The 21299-nt window shown below is 51.7% G+C and overlaps 1 protein-coding gene across 1 annotated transcript in view; it reads left to right on the top strand.

Moving 5' to 3' along the window:
• Positions 1 to 21299, top strand: part of WNT3 (Wnt family member 3) — a 45811-nt gene that overhangs the window by 14949 nt on the left and 9563 nt on the right. Inside the window, exon 2 of the mRNA XM_008495336.2 lies at positions 17599 to 17840. Coding sequence (XP_008493558.1) covers positions 17599 to 17840 — 242 coding nt within the window. The remainder of the gene's footprint in view (positions 1 to 17598; positions 17841 to 21299) is intronic.

The following is a 21299-nucleotide window of genomic DNA, read 5'->3' as shown; positions in this document are numbered from 1 at the left end:
AATCTCCTGGGCTAAGATAGAGGCAGTTTAATAGATAAAGCAAAAGCTGCACCTGAAACCAAGTTAAGGAATTCATTCAATACTTTCCTTCAGCTGCTCAGCCATTCCCAGGCTCTGTGGTTACTTGGGGACACAAATGCCACCACTCCATCCATCCCCCACATCCCGTCTTCCCCCAGGACTTTGGTTACTTGGTCATTTATCAGAGTGGGGCCTCTTCAGCATGAGTTCACCTTTCCTGGTGCTGCTCCACAGTCCTTCCCTCTCACCTGTCTGTGAGGACATCCTGGATCCCTGGATCACCAGGATCCCCCTCAAGCCATCACCAGTGCCACCCACTTACTCCACGTTGCTCAGGGACTCTCCCTTTGAACACCCAGCCCAGCACAGGAGCTCGAGGTGCCCAGAGGAGCTCAGCTTCCAGATCTCCTCCTTCTCAGCTCCTTCATGTGCTGAAAAATCTTTTTCCTTTAGAGGCTTTAAAACACATTTCTCCTATCTTGTCCTGTCTGGAGCTCTACTGCATGAACTGTTTCCTCTTCATTCATCCAAATGCTTATTGCTCTGCCCTGTGACATTTATTGGTCCTTGGGTTTAAAATTAACAGAGAAGTGTCTGTCAGAGTGTGGAACTTGTGTCCAGGAAGCTCTGGGGACATAAACCATAGGGTGAGCAGTGGCTTGGAGGAAATAAATGAGGATGACTCCACTGGGAGTCCTTGAGGATGATAGCCCAGAGCCAACTTTCAGTTCAGGAAATCCCACATCCCATCACTGCTGGGACCTGCATGTGCTGGGCAGAGCCAGCTTTTCCCCTTGCTTTGTTTCTCATGGTGTTTTCCCAGATGGCTGAGATTTCTATTGAACATGGCAGAACATTGACCTCTGGAGCAGATCCAGCAAGCCAACCAGTTCAGTATTTTCTGCAACACCCATGGCAGTTCCTGTCTCCCCTCTTCCTGGAGCCCCCTGAGTGCTGATGTGTTCTCCATGGGAAGAAGATGGCAGAGGTTAACTTTTCACCACAACAAAACCCCAAACCTAACTCTAGAGCTGGTTTCCAGAAGATTCAATTTGACTTTTCTGTGTTGTGTCTGACACAAAACACTTCAAGGTCCAGATGAGACACAGGTGCCCCAGTCTCAGATGTGCTGCCCTGGATGGACAGACCATGATCCCCTGTCACCTCCTAGGCCAGGACAGGTCCTCCCTGGGGAGAGCCTCCATCAGGCTGTTCACAGGAGCAGAATCACCTCTTTTTTCTTCAGTCTTTGTCTCAGGGCACAGTGGGGAACTCCCCAAGGAGAGGCAGACTGAGCATCCACCTTAGAGCCCACCCCAGACTATGGGGCAGATGGGTGGATGAAATAATTCTCATCCATGGTGTTTATCTGGATGTTCCCATAGTATCTGAGCACTGGGCTGAAGCTTTTCAGTGCCAGTGCTGGTGGCTCAGACAGTGATTCCCAGATGCTTGGCACCAACCACTCACTGAGCTTGGCCACCAGCAAGGCCTCTCCAAATCAGCATCCCAAACTGGATGCATCTGGAAGGGCTTGGCTGAGCAATGGGGGCATCACCAGCATCCTCACTGGCCTGGCTGGAGAGGTCTCTTTTCCTGCTCTCCCTTCTGGACGCTCTGTTCTGGATTGAGTATCCCACCTCCTCCTCCTCCCTGGTAGGAAATGTTTCCCTCCATCAGCAGCAGCCTGGGGGAGATGCAGGGCAGGAAGGAGAATCCAAGAGGTGAGCTGTCTCTTTGCTGGGAATGCCTTCCAGGCAGGACTGGGAGTGGGAGGGCAGCACCAAGAAATGGAGTGGCCTTGGTCACACAGGGATGCAAATCATAGAATCATTAAGGCTGGAAAAGACCTCTAAGGTCACCAAGTCCAACCCTACAACCCCTGACCACTCAGCCATCCACTGCAGCTCCTCAGCTCCCCATCCTCTGAACCCCTCCAGGGCTGATGCCTCCACCACCTCCCTGGGCAGCCTCTTCCAATACTGTGAGGGAATTTTTCCTGACACCCAACCTGAACCTCCCCTGCTGGAGCTTGACCCCATTTCCTCTTCTCCTCTCACTGGTCAGCAGGGAGAAGAAGCCAACCTCAGCCAAATCTGTTTCAAACCTTCAGCTCTGCCAGGGCTTGGAGTGAGCAAGACTCCAAACAAATTCCAGTGTTGTCTCTTTGAAGGAAAGGTTTTCCAGTGCTGAAAATCTCACCGTGTTTATTGCAGTCAGAGCCTTGGAAGGCTTTATTTGCGTATGCAAATCATATGCATTTATGCAAATTAAGGGTCGAATAATAATATTATCAGAGTCCCTGCAGAACAGATTCTCTCCCATGGCGAATCTCTTGATGGTGTTTTCTAAACCCAGAGTGACATTGCTTTGGGCACATAACATTTATATCTGCTCCCCAGAACAATGCAGGAGCCCCAGTCCTGGGCTCTCCCCCCAGCAGCCACTCACCCAAGCTCTGTTCCTTAGGAAGAGAAGCAGCTCCCAGGCCCTGCCCTCCCACCCCCATCCTTCCAGCATTTGCTGGCAAAATAACTCGGAGCTGAACCTCGTGCAATGCCAAGACAAAGGGGTGGAGGCAGATGCCAAATCACTTCCAAGCCCATGACAGAGCCCTGAGTCACCCAAACTGGAGCAGCTCTCCCGGCATGGGCTCGTCTCACAAAAGTGCTGTTGCTGCAGCAACACTAATCCAGAGGCTGTGGGCAGGGAGATGAAGGAAGGGATGCAAGAGCAGCTCAAGGACCTGCTCAGACAAGGGGAAATGGAAGGGATCTGGAGGGACTGGCTTGCTCTGCCATCAAGCCCTCTGTTGTAGGGACCCCTGAGGCTGGAACATGAGAGGGAACTGGTGTCAGCTCTGACCCTGCTCACTGGCTTGGAAGTCTTACTGGGAAGAGGGGAGAAGGAGAGGAGATGGGAGGAAGAAATTCTTTGGGGTGAGGGTGCTGAGCCCCTGGGTGCCCAGGTTGCCCCCAGAAGCTGTGGCTGCCCCATCCCTGGCAGTGTTGAAGGTTGGATGGGGCTTGGAGCCCCCTGGGCTGGTGGGAGGTGTCCCTGCCCATGGCAGGGTGTGGCACTGGGGGGGCTTTGAGGTCCCTTCCCACCCAAACCAGTCTGGGATTCTGGGATTTTATAATTCCATGTGTTTGTCATTGCCTTTTATCCTCTCACTGGGTACCACTGGAAGGACTCTGGCAACATCTTCTCTGCTCTCTACAACCAGTTTTATGTACATATTGTCAAGATATCCCCAGGACTTTCTTTTCTCCTGACTACACATTTGGAGCTCTCACAGCCTCTCCTCATGTCAGATGCTCCAACCCAAACCATCTTCACTCCTCCATCAGCTTAACAGAAGTTTCACAGCTCCCTGCAGGCCAATGGATCATTCTTATGCTCTCTAGTTCTGCCCTCAAGGTCCAGGATTGGAAGGCAGGGATGATCACTCAGCCTCTGGACTCCCTTAGCTCCATCCATTCCATGTCTCAGCCTCTAAATCTTTACTCATCTTAACAGAAAAGTCCCTTCTTTCCCTGATGCTCAGATACCTCTTCATGTACCCAGATGATTTCCCTGCCCAAGCATTCACATGTGCAGATACAGAGGTTCTGTGGTGCTGCTGATGGTACCACCCAGGACCTAACTCATCCCTGGGGATGATCTTCATTGAGCATCACTGTTCCTGGTATAGCCAAACCTTTCCTGAGCACTGGAAAATAAATGTCACAGTCCTGACACAAATATCACAGTCCTGACACTCAAGGTTTCAGGATTTCTGAGCTGCTCTGTGAACAGTGGACAAGGACCTGGCTCTCAGAGGGCATTGCTCCTGTGACAGCTCGTGCAAGAAACATCTCTGTTGGTTTTTCCTCATTGTCTTTTTAAAAAGATGGTGCACCATTCCTGGGTGCTTTCAGCTTCATCCTGTGCTGGTGGGGATGAGCAGTCAGGAAGAGCCACCTGAGACAGATTTGTGGGCACAATTTAAACCCAAGTGTCCTGGCCACATGTCCAGAGTGCAGCCCAGAGAACCCATCCAGAAGTAAAACAGGTCAGTGGGACATGTCCTGAGGGCATCCTTCTATCCCTTTGATTCAAGGACCTGGGTGACTGCCTCAGGTGGAGAAGGATCATGATGACACCTGAAGGTCAGGTCTCTGATCCAGCCACCATTTCACTGTAAATTCATTGATGAGGCAGCAGTACAGGGGTGACCCTCCAGCCTCAGGTAATTTCCATGGAGTGCAATGGGAGGGAACCCCCCCCCCAGATATCCTCAGAGATCTGCTCTGCTCTGTTGGCTGGAGGAGGAACCAGCACCACCAGCTGCTGAATAAACACAGTTTGGGAAAAGCCATGAACTTCAGAGCCAGGGGCTGAGTGAGTGAGCACACCAGGCTTTTGCAGAGCTCATTGATTCATCCTCTCATAGGAACATTTATCTTGAAAAGAATCATCTGTTGGTCTCTTATCTGGAGGACCCACAACCCCCTGAGCAACCTGGGCTCCCCCTGCACGTTCAAGTCTGGCCTGGCCTGGGGAGCCCTGGACAGGACAGAGGATTCCAACCCTGACCTTAGAAATGCTGAGGAAGGGGATGAATCCCATCCCTCAGGGCTCTGATCTCTCTCTTCCGAATGCAGCCCCAGGATGGACACGGGGACTCCTCTTCCAGGGGTTGCTCCCCTGGATCCTCCAGCCCTTTACTGCAAAGCCCCCCCCTGCCCTGTTCCATGGGGCTGGGACACCCCAGGGTCAGGACTTTCCTCTTGCTCTTGTTGGGTTTACCAGCCACACATTTCTCACCCTGCTGAGAACATTGAGGAGCTGCCCTCCCCTCAAACAGCTGCCACTTGCACTTTGAGACATTAACCAGCTCAGCCCAGAGTTCCACCACCCCTCAGTCCATCTCTCTAGTCCATATTTCATCTGTTTTTCCACAGAGATGCCATGGAAGATAATCTCTTGTTAAGGATGAGGTAAATGACACCCACTGCTCCCTCCTCCCCACGGAGCTCCCTGGCTGGGAAAGCTCAATTTTATTTGGGAAATCCATGCTGGGCTGTTCCCAATCACCCTCTGGTCCTTCAGGTGCCTGAACAGAGCTTCCAAGAGGATTTTCTCCATAGCATTTTACAGCTGAAGGTCTGAAGGTGGTGGTCCAGCTTAGCAGGGTGCAATGGTAACCACATCTTGGACCAGCACATGGGAGAACACAGAGAACACCTTAGAGAGAGCTGTTCATGAGCAGCAGAAATGGGACAGACCTCAAACACCTGAAGTGCCTTTAGCAGTGGGAAGAGACCCAAAGAACAGCACTGAAAAGTGCTTTTTCTCAGCAGCCCTATAAGCTTCTGGTGATGAGAAGAGAGGAACACAGGAAGCACCCATGGAGAGTCAGCTGCTGTGTCCAATACTGGACAATTAGTAAGAGATAAGAAAAAGCACCAAATCTGCATTTATTTGGAGATTCAGCTTGGCCATGAGGCCACTCTTTTCTCAAGGAGGTGGCACGGGGTCCTGAGGGGCTTTACAAAATTTGTCTTGCCAAAACCACTGCCCTCCTGATCTGGTGTTCATGGTTGTCCTGCACTGCCTGTTAATGAGAAATACTCCTGTTTGTTGTTCTAACCAGCCACAAGTCAGAGACCCCAAGCTGAGAGGACATGGGAAGTTCTTGATTTGCATTACAACTATCAGGCTGAGTTGTCCAATTGTTTCTTCTAATCTGTTAACTCAGGATCTTCTGGATGGTTCAGTTTTCACCTCTAGAGATCATTTTAATCCAGCACCAAATGCAGTTTGTCACAATCCTATTTTACACACGGGTACAACCTAACACTCTCCCATTGTCACATTGTCATTAATTGTTCGTTAATATCAATTATTGCTGGCAGCCTGAGTGGTTTTTTTAACCACCTTCTTCTATCTTTGGAATTTCTTGCTTTTTGCCTCCCCATCTGCTCCCCTCCTGTGACCCTGGGATGTCCCTCAGCACATGGATGCTGCGTCCCAAAGGAGCTGCTGCCAGAGGGGTTTGTGTTATCTCCTCATTCTGCTGGGTGATGAAACCCCCCCAGGAACAAGTCGCTTAATGACCAGACAGTATCCTGACTTTCCTTCTGCCTTTGCCTTCCCTGGATGACACAAGCATCCAGATTTCATGGTTTCTTGAACTAACAGCACGCTGAGGTTCTCCCTGCCTCTTGGTGTCAGGCCCTGCAGGGGTAACACAGTCCTGAGGAACTGGAGGGATGTTGGATACTGAGCAGTTCTGGGCGACTAGAGAAAGAGTTTGTGCAATGAGGAACATCCATGGGGACTGGGAATTAAGTTTCTATTACTTAGGACTCTCTTCACTTTAAAAAATGCTGCAGGAATTTAGTAGAAGTTGCAGAACTTCCTGCTAAGGATGTAATTTTGCCACAGTCCCTTCTTGGTCACCGTGCCCAGTGCTCTCCATCCTCCTGTGAGAAATTAATGTCTGCTTCTCTGACAGGAGATCCAAAAAAAGCATGATCTTCCTCAGATGTCCACCAGCATCCATGATGAGCTGGTGTTCCAGCACATCCAGGTACCTGGACCACTCTTCTGAAAGCCAAGGCAGGTCCCAGCCCAGCTCTGTGCTCAGAGCCATCATTGCTGGTCCAGGAGCCACCATTTCCTACACAGAGATTCTGCCACCTGGGAAAAATCTGAAAGCAGCTGTGCAAAAGGGAGGGCAGGGCAAGACCCACACTGGGAGCACACATAAGGTTTGGAAATGCCTCCAAGGGTGTTGTCTCCAGAGGAAATTATCTCTGGTAAAAATGGGGAACTGAGAGAAGCAACTGCAGGGAGCTCCTGACAGCTCAGTCAGTGCTCACCTGGATCCTCTTTGGACTGAAGGGGAATCCCTCAGCATCACACAAACTGCACTGGGGTTCAGCAAAGCCACTCAGGGGAAGCTGAGTCCTTCCCCCATCCCTTGCCCTGGTGACTCTGGGATTTGACTGTGGTTATCACCACAACATTACAAAGTACTGAGCTGGCTTAAACCTCCATGGAGTCCTCCCATCACCCTCCATGTGCATCACCTGATCATTCAAGGGCATCTCAGGGAATGCTGATGGAGTTTACCTTTGATTAGAGAGGAAATAAGGGAATGATTTTCCAGAAGCCCCTCCTGACACAAGAGCTGGTCCAAGCTCCACCAGTGCTGCCCCAGCACATCCTCCTCCTGTTGCTGCTTCAGGCACTGTGGGTGTGTGCAGAGAGAATCATTGTGGCAGAAATCACAGCAAGGCACAGGCTGAGTGGGATGTTCCTCCTCGTGAACCCAAAGGACAAGGAGAAAAAAAACCCCAAAACAATCCTCCTTGCCCAGCCATGGGTACTGCAACCACTCAGCCTGAGCCTTTTGCCCCAAGGGAGAGGAATTCATTTGTATTGACTCAAAAAGTTCTTTTCAGAAAAGCACAGGCTGGATTTGAAGACACAGAGTTAGTGAGTCTGCAACAAGAGTTGGACGTTTGTCTTTGTAACCTCTGCCTTTTCCTTTTGCTGCTGAATTCTCCCTCACCAGCCTTTGTCTTGCCCTCTTCTGCTGGACACGAAGTCTTAATCTTCCCCTTCTCCTCACTGTAACTAAATAATCTCTCAGAAGTCTTTCCAATAGACTAATCAAACTGTCACCATAAGCCACTGCCTCAGCTCACTGCTCTTTTGTCCCTTGCCATGTTTAACACCCGATTTACAACAAGGAGGAGGCTTGAAACACTCCAGTTCCTCAGCACGGTGTGGAAGGCTGGGCAGGACAGCACAGACTCAGACAGAACCTGACAAAGGCAACACAAGTACAAAACCACCCTAATACCTCCCTGGGGAAGGTGCAGGACACCCTTGGTGCCTGGGAGATGGGTTGTGAGCTTCATAAATGTGATGCTGTCCCCTGTCCCTGGGATGTTTTATTGAGCTGTGCAGAGCCAGGGGTGATGGTTTCATCCTCATGGAGACACCACTGCAGAGGATTTAGGATTTCTCTCCCAGCGTGGCCATTCCATGAGAGGTCTCCTTCCCACCAGGCTCCAGGGTGCCCCAGTTTACACAGAACTCTTGAGCAGATGCTCATGGACACCACCAGCACCCAGGGTGGGCTTGGGTGAAAGCTCCAAGCCAGACCCCAGCTCCATGCATGTCCCCAGGCTGCTGCCCAAGCTGCAATCAGTGCCAGGGGGTCAGGAGGCCTTGGAGCCCAGTTCATTCTTGAAGAGGTTTATCCTTAAGCATAGAATCCCAGACTGGTTTGGGTTGGGAGGGACCTCAAAGCCCCCCCAGTGCCACCCCTGCCATGGGCAGGGACACCTCCCACCAGCCCAGGGGGCTCCAAGCCCCATCCAACCTTCAACACTGCCAGGGATGGGGCAGCCACAGCTTCTGGGGGCAACCTGGGCACCCAGGGGCTCAGCACCCTCACCCCAAACAATTTCTTCCTCCCTCCCTCCCTCCCTCCCTCCCTCCCTCCCTCCCCAAGATCTCCTCTCCATCTCCCCTCTCCCAGCTGCAAACCCTTCCCCCTCAGAGGGTCCCATCCCTCCAGTCCCTTGTCCCAAGTCCCTCCCCAGCTTTCCTGGAGCCCCTTCAGGCACTGGAAGGTGCTCTAAGGTCTCACCAGTTCAGTGTCAGTCATTCTCACAGTAGGAAGAAAGTTCATAAAACCAAGGTTTTCTGAAACTCTGATGTTGGGTAACATCCCCCAGCATGTCCTGGCCCATGGACCCCACCTCTTCAATCACCTGAACCTTCATCCCACCTCCTGGGCTTAGTCTGGTCCTCTGTGTACCTGCAATATTTGCATTTCCCTAAAATCTTTCATGTCCAAGAACTGTGACCACTCTGGTAGCAACCCTATGAGCACCAACCCCCACCTGGGCCCCCACAGGCACAAGCAGCATCTCTGGAACCCACCCACACTCAAGTCATGGAGCATCCTGCAGATTTCCAAGCTGGATGGCATTTTCCCATGGTCCTGTCTGAAGAAGGATGCTTCTAACCATCTCCAGCCCATCAGAGGGCACAAGATATGAACAAGACTCTGCAGCTGGAGAGGACTGAAGAGAACTTTGCTGTTTCATCTGTTACCTCTGGGAAGAGTTTGGCTCCATCAGATGTGCAGCTGCCCCACAAGCAGCTGTAGCTGTTGTTAGACACTCCTCAGCCTCCTTTCCCATGTTCTAAACCATCCCAAATGCCTCCACCTCTCCTGGTACAGCAAAGCTGCTCTGTCTGAGGCCTTTATTTTATATAAATGTTTATATATTTATACTCTTACCTTACACTTTCTATACATCCCTGTTCACTGGTGGACCTAAAACTGGATGCAGAGCTCCCAGTGTGGTGTCACCACAAAAAAAGGGCAAGAACTTCCCTTGATGTGCTAAACCCCCTGACACAGCCCACTCAGAGGTTTGCACTGGTGATGCTGAGAACAATCACTGCTTTGGGTTCCAACCAGGCATCTTCAGCCATTTCACCATCATTTCACATGAATGAACCTTGTACTAGGAAACAAATGAATCCCCAGAAATTCACTTCTTTTAAACAGTTTAAAAACCATTTTAGTGGCACAACGTTTGGGGTCTTGTTGGTGACAGGCTGGAGAAGCTGCACTGATGGTTGCTAGCACATCCAGCTGGAGGGTAGCACAGGCACCTTGGGACACCTGATGGAGACCTGTGGGTCAGGAATGGCTCTGGGGTCAGAAAGAGCAGTGACTGTCAGGGTTTTAACCCTGGAGGAGCTGAATCATTTCACCACAGTGGGCATCTCCCATCAGCTCACCCAGCCCAAAGCTGGAAGAGGATCTCCTGGCTGCTCAACACCTGCAGGCTCAGGGACTGCCCATGGGGATCAGCCCAGCAGACAGAATCTGGGGACTGGGACCCTGCTACCTTGTGGGGAGCAGCAGACACTGTCTGCAAAATGCAGGAATGTGAGATGTAAAATATGACACAGATTATTTGGGAGGTCAGTGAGAGGTTGAAGAAAACCCATTTGAGATTTTGACACTGACCCCACCACCCTTGTGTAAGTGCTGCTTTCAGCTGAGAAACCAGCTCATGAGCAAATCCCTGAACAAATACTTGGGTTCTGAGTGATGCATCTGCCCTGCACCCCTTCATGTCCCCCAGCTTCATGAAACCTTCAGAATCTGGGTTCACTTTATAAAGGGAATGAGAACCCCATCTCACTGCCACCTCTGGTTTCATTAGAGTGGAGAAAGAAGGCAAAACACAGACAGGATGTTCCTCTTCAGGAGGGATGCTCTGTTGTTCCCAGGTGTCCCTTGGACATTTTTTCAGTGGTTGAAATCAGAGAATGAGGAATACATGAAATGATGTGTGTCAATCCTCTGAGTGTAAACGCTCCCAGAGGCTCCCTGGGAGCAGGGTGAGTTCCTCCCCAGCCTCCTCCTTCCAGCACTGCTATTGATGCTTCCTTCAGCCTCATCCTGGCTTTGTCCCTCTCTGGCTTTCCCATCTTCCTGTATCACTGTGCCCATGAAGCTCCTTCCCACTCCTGTGAGGAATCAAATGCTCAGAGTAACCCAGCCCCTTCCAACCTGTCTGCAGGACAAATCTCCTCCTGTCTCTGCCACCCACCCACTCCTTCATTTTCCTTCAGTGGTGCCTCTGCCAGACCTACCAATAATCTGGGACAAGGCTTGTGAGCTCTTAGGAAACTGGGAAGCCCATCTTGGAGCCCTCAGAAGAAGTTGTCCTCCCTCCTCCTCCCTCGGCAGCCCTGGCATCAGCATCAGGGGCTGAGAGCATCCATCCAGCTCCGAGTGCCCCTGGCAGGACCTGACTCCTTCCTTTTCCCAACAGCTTTGAGGAGCAGACAGTTCAGGGAGCACTTTGCAGATGTCCACACAAGCAATGCCAGCAGCTGGAGCTCAGGGCAGTTCTGGTCCTGAGGACCACCCCAGGACAACCCCAGTGTCTGCTCAGAGGATCCAACACTCCCCTGCCTGGTCCTGCTTGAGCTGCCAACCTCTGGTGACCCTGAGGCAATTTCTGTGACACCAGTGTTGTTTGTGACCACTCTTCCCCACCCATTATGCAGTATTTCCTTGCCCAGGAGGTGGTGGGATTTCCTACAACACCAGAGCAGGGTTTGTCCTCATTTGTCTCTATCCACAGATCCCTGGGGCTTGAGCTTCCTTCATCCCAGGCTTCCCTGACTTCAGTTTCACATTGACCACAACAGCAGCAGATGACCTTCACCAGTGCTTCTCTGTCATTTGACAGTTCTCACTTAACAAACCTTCCGCCTCTTCCAGCAGATATTTCACTATTTTGACACCACCTCCCTGCAGCAGAGTTGGTGGGGAGGATGGGAACTGCTCAGAGCAATCCCAGGGGTGAGTTCAGAGCAGAAAAACTGCTGGAGGCATCAGCCCCAAGATGCAGCAGGACCCAGAGAGCAGCCAGAGGGCTCACAATTCCTTCTTTGGTGAAATATTCAAATTTTGTCCCACTCTGAGAGGCCCCTAAGCCCGTGCCAGTGCCAGTTCCAGGTGTTCCTTTGGTGGTGTCAGGGGGATTTCATTGAGCTCTGCTGCTTCCTCACCTGTGTTATGGTGCAGGGCAGAGGGATTCTCACTCCTGAAGAACCATTTGTTATCCAACCAAGACACAAACCTGGTTTTTTGAAGGAAAAATTCCCCCCTGTCCAGATATGGGGATTTTCATTTGACTCAATCAATGAAGATCCAACCTGGGGTGAGTTTCAAGAGCTGCTTGTTGGTGTTGGTGGGAGGTTAAATCCAACAGCACTGTCCCCTCCCTGCAGTTCCTCAGGCCCTGAGCACCCTTCTCTTCACCATTTCGTTCTAGCATTCACTTTTTAGCAATACCTGAGAAATCCTCCTTCTGATACCTCAGAATAAAAGCTCGGGGGCTCACAGCCCCTCTCCCACCACCTGGGATTGCAGGCAGGGTCTGTGCTGCCCAACCCTCCTGATCAGAGAACCATTCCATGCACTGCTTTCTCCTTGTCTTCTTCTGGAAATAATCAACATCTCTCTGCCAGTGGAGCAGTTGCCAATTTTCTACCCTTCTGGTGCTACCCCTGACCAGGAGGTGCTGAGCAGGACCCTCCTGCAGTGCCTGGGGAAGGGCTGAGCCCTCCTGGAGAGGCTGCTGGAGGAGGGGTCTGCAGCTCCAGGGAGGACACAACTCACAGAGGAGGCAGCGTGGGCAGCATGGACAATAAATAAACAAATAAAAATCCCTCAGGAGCAGGAGGGATCGAAGTAGCAAGAGCTGTGCCCCTGTCAGAGCTCTCAGAGATGCTTCACTCATTTCTAAGCAGCCACAGGTTTGGGTGTGAATCCTCAGTGAACTTTTGACTTTGGGAAGGTTTTAGAAAAGGTTTCTGAGGTTTCTGGCCTTTAGGTGTGACTAAATAAAGAGAGAATCTTAACTGGACAGAATCTGGCTTTGCAGGCTGCTGCATTTTGTGCAGATCATGCAATTCAAACACATAATTTAATGAGGTAATTTTAAAACACACCATCTGGGAACAAAGTTCTCTTGTTCAAGAGCCCACATCACACTGGTGTGTAAATACTACAGAGACCATGCAGGGGCAGAAACACAGCAAACCCTTGCACCCCCCTCATGCCCAGGGGTCTTGGCTCCGGGGGTTTGGCCTCCAATACTCAAGCAGATGAATTTCTTTAAAAAAAAAGATTCAGTTCCTCTCAGTTCTGCAGAGCCCACCAATGACTGCAGAGTTTGGTGCAGAGTCTGGGTGATCTCTCCAGCCACAAATGGTGACTCCAAGCTCCAGAGAGGTTCAGCAGAGATGAAATAGCGGGTGATGTGTGAGCAAAGGCTTGGGATTCACTACAGCTCCCCAGTTCCCTAGGAAATGCAATGTTCCCTGTGTGGATGCTTCCTGCCTGCTCCCCATATCCAGCCAAGACCTGGCAGTTCTCAAGCTCCCCTGTGCTCCCAGGCAAAACTTTCCCTTTTGCTGCTCTTGATCTTCAGACAAACCCAGAGATTTGTGTCTGACCCTGGTCACAGAGGGCTGCAGTCTGACAAGAACCCAGAGATGGGGATGCTGTAGCAGAGCTCAGACCCCTGGAGGGGATGCAGCAGGGTTGGAGGCAGCTGTGTGTGCATGGGGACCCCTCTGTCAGAGCTGGGGGAGCTTCCTCAGCTCTGAGCTCAAAATGAACACCTGCACTTGGTAAAAACTCTCTGAGCATCACATCAGCTGAGCTGAGTGGGGTTCAAAAGGTGCCATGAGGGAAGGAAGGGGTCTGGGGCTGCTCTGGGCAAGTGCCCCTCATCATTCATTCCCCTCTGCTGCTGTGGATCTTGCACAGCCCTTCACCTGCTCCAGGGAAAAAGACAAAATTCCTGGGCAAGGCTCATACAACACTGAATAAAGAGCCAGGGTGAAAAGTCCTGGCTCCCAACGTGCATTTCAATGTGTCACTGCAAGACAGTGGGATGCCAGCCTGCACCATTGTCCATTTTAAACCAGAACATGGCCCAGGATTGGAAAAAACCAAATATATATCTAAAAATAGTACAATGAGAAACCCTCCCAGCAGAGAAAGCTTTTCTCTAGGACAGTGGGTGGCAAACAACGCCTGAGCTGTGAGCTGGCTTTGTCCTGCTGGGCCACAGCTTCCCCAGAGCATTATAAAAGGGCTGTGGGGATGGACATGGGGCACAAGCAGGATGGGCTTTGCCTGACAGGGACCTGAGTTCTGTGGGAGGAAACACCCTGGTTGAAAAGAGCCTCAGCTCTACCAGGCCCTGGGAGCTCTCAGGGAGTGTTTCCAGCTGTAGTTTGCAAAGTGTTTAGGAAAAGCAGTTGTTTAATTGACGCTGAGAGGGAGGGAGAAGGTGAGCAGAGCCCTGAAGGGTGTTGGTTCTCTGCACAGCTCTGCCCCAAAGGAAATCTGGGTCTGTGAGCACATGGAACCTCCCACCCCACAGGTCCCAGAGAGCAGAGTCCCTGCTGGGATCTCCCTCATCTCTGGAGTCACCACATCCTCTGGTCCTGCATGGATCTCCAGGTGTGCTGGGGCTCCAGGGCTGAACACAGATGCTCTTTCTAACAATTCTGTCAAGAGAAGGGGCACAGTGGTGTAGAGCATCCCCACAGCACCTCCAGATTTACAGGGGAGATCTCTTGGGAAAGGCAAGGCAGAGCTGCCATGTGTAAAGTCTCCATCTCTCTGGCACAAGACCCTGGGACACGTTCAGCTCTGCTCTCTGTCTGCTCTGTCCTGCCCGTGGGGTTGGTGGTGTCCTGGGTATAGGGGGGAAAAAGAAAAAATCAGTCTTCAGACTGATCCACCTACAGCTGCCAAGTTTAGAGCCAGAAAACATTCCCTCAGCAGCACATCCCAGAAATCCTCCTGCATTTCAAGGAAAAAGCTGCACTGACCTCAGGGAGTGGCAGCTGGCACAGACGCTGCCCCACTTTGGAGGTTGGAACACATCCTTCACCCCAATGTTGATATTTTCCAGGGCTGAGGAGGGAAAAACCAGGTTCCTGTCACCCTGCTGGGCTCTCAGGATCCACTAAAAATGGGTCCAACTGCTTCATGGGATTGCAGCAGAGAGAAAGAGGTGGCCAAACCAGATTGTGCCCCAAGAAGCTGGTCCCCTCCTCACTTTTCATTTTCCTTTTTAATCATCACAAAACTGGAATGGAAACCCGGTGTGAGCAAACCCCTCAGGTCAGCCCTCACCATGCCCTGCACACAGCAGGTAAAACCTTTTTCCCAGAAGTTTCTCTACCTCCTCCCAGCAGAGGAAGCACTCACTGGGGTTCAGCTCTGGCTGGGCAGTCCCTGGTCCTCAGTGCTCCCAGCAGCTCCCAGTTTCCTGCAGAGGGGAAAGAAGAAAAGTCCCTGCAGCTTCTGTGCTCACTGGCAGGAACCCTTTCTCAGTGTTCATCCTAAAAACCCTTCTCAATATGTTTTGTCACAGTTCTACCCTGGCCAAATCCTGCTCCTTTCAAACACCACTACTTCTGATTTCATAGAATCACAGAATGCCAGACCTGGAAGGGACCTCAAGGCTTCTCTGCTCCATCCCTTCTCATGTTATTGTTTAATGTTATTGTTTGTCTGAGCTGTCCCAGCACCCCTTGGGATGAGACTTCAAACTTTCCAAACTGGGGAATCCTCCCCTTCCCCTGGGAGACCATTCCCATGTCCCTTGATGTCGTGTGTCATACACACGAGGAGTTTGTTGGTCATCTCTGTAGGGAGGACAATGTGGAGAGGGAGAGCCCTGATACTGGGGTGCATCCTTAAAGGTCATCTTTAAGGAACCTTCCAACCCAAACCATTCTCTGATCCTATCCATGTGGGGATGTGAGTCACCTCCTCAGGGATGCACCCATCAGTAATTGCAGAGCATTTACTCCCAGAGCTTCAAAACCAATGGGAACCACAGAGCTGCTGCCTCCAACACTACTGATGGGAACAAAAGGAGACACTGGCCTGAGAGACAGTGCCAGGACTTTTGAGAGATTTAAGGGGATTAAGCAGAGAAAGAGAAAAGGAATTTCCCCTGGGTTTGCCAGAGGCACTCCTGCTCCTTGTGCTCTGCACGTGCACATCTCTCTGCTCACACTTACACACACAGCAGTGAACAGGAGCCTCCCAGCCAAGCAGAGCTGCCCAGGAGTGTGCTTAACATCAAATCTGGGCTGTAAGGTGAAAATGTGTCTGTCACCTCCTGCAGGTAAAGCTGGGGAGGGGAGCAGGGGTGGGAAGGGGCCTTTTCCCTTTGAGGTGATGATGAGAGAGCCCCCATAGCGAGATGTGGGCATGAAAGAATCATCAGAACCCAGAGTGGTGTGGGTTGGAAGGGACCTTAAAGCCCCCCAGTGCCACCCCTGCCATGGTCAGGGACACCTCCCACCAGCCCAGGGGGCTCCAAGCCCCATCCAACCTTCAACACTACCAGGGATGGGGCTGCCACAGCTTCTGGGGGTAACCTGGGCACCCAGGGGCTCAGCACCCTCACCCCAAACCATTTCTCCCTCCCTCCCTGCCCAAGATCTCCTCTCCATCTCCCCTCTCCCAGCTGCAAACCCTTCCCCCTCAGAGGGTCCCATCCCTCCAGGCCCTTGTCCCAAGTCCCTCCCCAGCTTTCCTGGAGCCCCTTCAGGCACTGGAAGGTGCTCTAAGGTCTCCCCATGGGATCCTTCTCTTCTCCAGCCTCAACACCCCCAACTCTCTCCCCCTGGCTCCAGAGCTGCTCCAGCCCTCCCAGCAGCTCCAGGGCCTCCTCTGGAATGGCTCCAGCAGCTCCGTGTCCTTCTGCTGATGGGGACCCCAGGGCTGGACACAGCTTTACCCCAGGGGGGGGGTCTCCCCAGAGGGGACAATCCCCTCCCTGCTCACTAAGGTATGGATGTGCTCAGTTGCCCATGCAGTGTCTGGCCTGTGGGATTTCTGCACTGGAAGCAGCTGAGCTCATCCCATTCTCTCTGGTATAAACCCAGCTGCTCATTTACAGCTCTGACCCCATGTTCTGTAGGGACACTGCAGGATGGTTTGGATCCTCAGCAGGAGCTGTAGGACCATCCCTGGATGTGTGTAACCTCGGGCATCTTGGTGCTTCTCTGAGCAAATATCTGTCTTCACCCTGCAGTAACAATTTCTGGCCATATAAGCAGTTTGACTAAGTAGTTAATGCTGGGCAGTTGGCAAGTCCATGAACCTATAGGAAAAGGCCCTCTCAGATGTCCCCTCAGAACCTTCAGCATGTCCCAGGACATCTGCCTGGCTCACAGGGGCTGAAGGCCATCAGATGGAGCCATGGGGATTTATCCTGCTGGAACCTCCTGCACTGGTGTCAAGGCAGCCTGGGACACCTGGCAGTGACATTCCTGACCCCAGACAATTCCCTCTCCAGTGAATGGGGAACCCTCTGCTGATGAATCCTAGAATCCTAGAATCCCAATGTCAGAGTTGGGAGGGACCTCAGGGCTCATCTGCTCCAACCCTTCTCATGTTACTGTTTGTCTGAGCTGTCCCAGCACCCATTGAGCTGAGATTTCAAACTTTTCAAGGTGGGGGAATCCACTCCTTCACTTGGGAGACCATTCCAGTCTCTGACTGTCCTCATGGGGAAAAATCTTCCTGTTCTGTTGAACCTGGATGCTTCCCCCGTGTCCCCGCTGTAGAAGCTCTCAGGTTTGTGTCTCCTGACACACTCCATGGTTTCCCAGCTCCCAGGTGTTGCTCCTGCAGATTCAGTTCCTTTATCAGGTCCATGATCCCCATGGGGAAACCTCAGCTGCCTGGGAATATCCTGAATGGCTCCAGGGGTCTCCATGAGCTGTGTCCAGGATGTCAGAGTGTCTCCAGGAGTGACAGCCCTCCTCACATTGGTGTGAGGCAATAGAAAGTCTCTCGTGTTCCTATGAAATTCCCCTTTTTCATGCCTTGTTTCTGCTCATTTTCCCATGGGTTCAGCTTCTGGGATGGCGGTGGGGACGTGACCATTGGGTGCCAACCCCCCCTCTGTCCTCTGTCCCTCGCAGGTCCCTTGCCTTAGGTCAGCAGTACAGCTCCCTGGGGTCCCAGCCCATCCTCTGTGGCTCCATCCCCGGCCTCGTCCCCAAGCAGCTCCGGTTCTGCCGTAACTACATCGAGATCATGCCCAGCGTGGCCGAGGGGGTGAAGCTGGGGATCCAGGAATGTCAGCACCAATTCCGGGGCCGCCGCTGGAACTGCACCACCATCGATGACAGCCTGGCCATCTTTGGGCCTGTCCTGGACAAAGGTAGGGACTGGGACCAGGGCTGTGGGGAGGGCTCTGCCCATGGGCTGGAGCTGTCACAGCTCAGCCTGGAGATGTTGGATGGAGGGAAAATGGCACAGGCTGCCCAGGAGGGGCTTGGAGATCCCTGGAGATGTTCAAGGTGAGGTTTGGGGAGGCTCTGAGCACCCTGATCTGGGTGAGGGTGTCCCTGATACTGCAGGGCTGGGACTGGGGGACCTTTGGGGGGCCCTTCCAACCCAAATCATTCTGGGATTCTATTAATGCCCCACTGGGAACACACTGGGGACAGGGTTAGGGTTTTCCTTGCTTTCAACCCCAATTTCTCCAATTGGTTTTTCCAATCTTGAGTGTCTGTGTGTGTGTGTGTGTGTGTTACACCAAAAGAGGTAATGAGGGAAGGGGCAGTTCTCACTCCAGGATCTCTCAGAAGGACCAGGCAGGGGAAGGTCTGTCTCCATGCATGCTCATGTGCTCTGGGATGATGGGTTCCATCCTCCCTGCCCAGCTTGTGCAGCACTTCCAACCAGGATCCTGCAGCCCCAAGAGAGGGGCTGTGGTTCCCTGGTGGGCTCAGGGCAGACTCCACACTGCCTGACAGAGGAGGCCCCTGCCAGGGAGAAGCAATGGTTGAACTTAGTTGAACTCCATGGCCAGGCCAGCTTACAGATGAGCCCAAAACAATCAGGGCTGGAAACAAAAAGGGGGAGAATAAGCATATTTTCCCTCTTCTCTCTCCAAACATAGATGCTTGCTCCTCTTCATCACCTCCTCCTGCCAGGCCACCTTTCTAGACCCACTGGTATGGATCAGGCACCATGGAACCATTGGTGAGGCACAATAAAGTTGAGGTTCCTGATGAGGTCACAGCTTGGGCATTGGACAGAGAAAAGTGAGATGTTGGGCCCCAGGACCACTGGGCACCTGTGCCATGAGCCTGCAGCCAAATAGGGTCTGGAAGGAGGGTGCTGGAGGACCTTGGTGGCAGATAACCTACTGCAAGTCTCAGATGTCCAAACCAAGATCTTTGATAAAAACTTATTCCCATGAAAAAAACGAGATGGTGGATGAAAAGCTCCCCTCCATCCCACCCCCTAACTTTGTATGTGGGCACTGCTGACAAAAGGGAACGTCCCATGGAAGTGCCCAGGGCCATCTCACAACTGTGGCTTTGCTCCTTCTGGACGAACCTGCTCTGAGGATTTGATGTGCTGAGCTCCTCCAACTGGGAACAAAGCCCTGCCTGGAGCTGCTGCTGGTCCAGGGCATTTCCTTCCCTGCCCCAGGAACCTGCAGACCCTGGGGTCTCAGAGCTGCTCCCCTGCTCGACTTGAGCCCAGCCACCCCTGCACTGCCCCTTCCACCACTGTGGGTGGGTTCAGGGACAGGTTGGATGGGACTATGAGCAACTTGGGTCAGGCAGGAGGTGTCCCTGCTCATGGCTGGGGTTGGGACTTGGTGATCTTTAAAGTCTCTTCCAACCCAAACCAGTCTGGGATTCTATGATCTGTGACCTCCAGAAGGTTCCTCATCACCCCCAGGGGGAAGGGAGAAGGGGCTGACTGTTTGCAGGACTCTGCCAGAACCAGGACCCTGTACCCCTGCCAGGCTCAGACCAGAAAAGCTTTTCTGAGGTCAAATGCAGGGAGGGTGGAATGAAAGCCATGGAGCCCAGCACAGGACTCCAGGTTTAGCAGAAGGGAGACCTGCAGGTAACATCCTGGTTTGACACCTTCATAAATGCAACCAAAACCATTTCTGGCTTCATTGGTTTTGAAACATTTGAGTCTGTACAGTCCAGCTCAGTGTGCTGATTGAAAAAGCCCTTAATGGGAAAAGGGAAATGGGAACCTCATGGTAAGGACTTTACAAAACTGGAGAAACTGGGGCTGAAAAGCAGGACAGCAAAATCCTTCCCAACAGCCTCCTGGAGCCCCTGTGTGTCTCCTGCTTTCTTACAAAACAACAATATTCTAACAGAATCATAGAATCTGCAAAGTTGGAGGGGACCCATCAGAATCATCCAGTCCAACTCCTGTCCCTGTGCAGGGCACCCCAGGATCACACCAGATGCCTGAGAGCATCATCCAAACACTTCTTGAACTCGGGCAGGCCTGGTGCTGCTTGGTGCTGATTATTCTGCCTATAAACAGTTCATTTTTATGTTTTTCCAAGTTGCAGCCATGGTGCAGTTTCCTGAACCATCAGTAGCACATTTCAGTGGAAGTGACCATTTGTGTTAAAGTGTGATTCTTTGCAGAAGTCAGGATTGCAATAGGGGATCAGGAGATTTAATTCTCCCCTGTTTTGCCAGGCTCTGGTTGGGGTTACTGCTGTATTTATTGTCAAATAGCTCATCACCAAGGCTTGCCACATGACAGCTTTCTGCCTAATAAAAGCAAACCCTAAACTGCAGCACTCAAGAGAGCAGAAAGGTTGAATTTTTCTTTCAAACGATCAAAACTCATCAAAAACTACCATCAGATTTTTAAACACATCACGAAAGAACTCTTCTGGCATTCAGGCACTGAAAAAATCTCTCAGCACCATCTCTGTCAGCATGACAGCTCTTACAAACTGCCTGTGAACCATCCTCCCAGCAATGAGCAAAATGAACTTTGAATTTTTGAAGAATATTTTAAGATTCTTTGGGATGCAGGGACTACAGCAAAACCTCACATGCAGACGTGCCTCAACACCTCCCTGCACACCAAGCTGACAAAGTAAAATATCACCCATCGCTCAGAAACTTGTGACAGATGGAAAAAAATTATTGAGCACGTTTGTTTTACAGCTTTCCCCATCACCCCAGGATGCACCGACAGACCCCGAGACAGAACTGCCAGGCAATTAGCTTGAGAAGTGTTATTTATTCTTGTGTCTCACTCCCCTGTAAGTAGAACAGTTAAAAATAAACAGCATCACCCACAAATAACGACACATCAAAGTCCAACCCAGTTGGTTGTGATTATTATTTACATTTTCTAAATGTGCTGCTGCCTTGCCACTGAGGCCTTGAAAAATTCATGAGCAGAGAGAGGATGGGACTGATTTCCCCTACGTGGCAATGGGTGACTCCAGGAAAGCCTCTGCCACTCCCGAAGTTTTCAGCCTCAGTAGCTGCAGAGAAACTCATCACATTTTCAGCCACATCCTTCTGAAGGAAGAGATAAAACCTTGGCCACACGAATGCTCTTGTCCTGCCCTGATGGGTCTCATGGGCTGGGATGAGTCTGGGCACCAACACTGGTGGCTGCCATGGGAGCTGTGGATGGAGCTGCTGGATATTTTTTTTTGTTGGCTTTGTGACACCCCCTCTCCCAGGCTCTTGTCCCATCTGCCTGAGGTGCAGCAACAACAGAAATTGAGAGTTTTGAGCCCATAACCTGATGGCACACACACTGTGCAACTTGCAGAGTGTGTTAGGCCAGTGAAATACCAAGCCCAAATATCCAGCCTTTA

This window comes from Calypte anna, chromosome 27 (genome assembly GCF_003957555.1).
Source record: "Calypte anna isolate BGI_N300 chromosome 27, bCalAnn1_v1.p, whole genome shotgun sequence".
In the NCBI taxonomy this organism is placed as follows: domain Eukaryota; kingdom Metazoa; phylum Chordata; class Aves; order Apodiformes; family Trochilidae; genus Calypte; species Calypte anna.
Note: the sequence above shows the minus strand (reverse complement) of the source record. Positions and strands in the feature narration are given on the sequence as shown.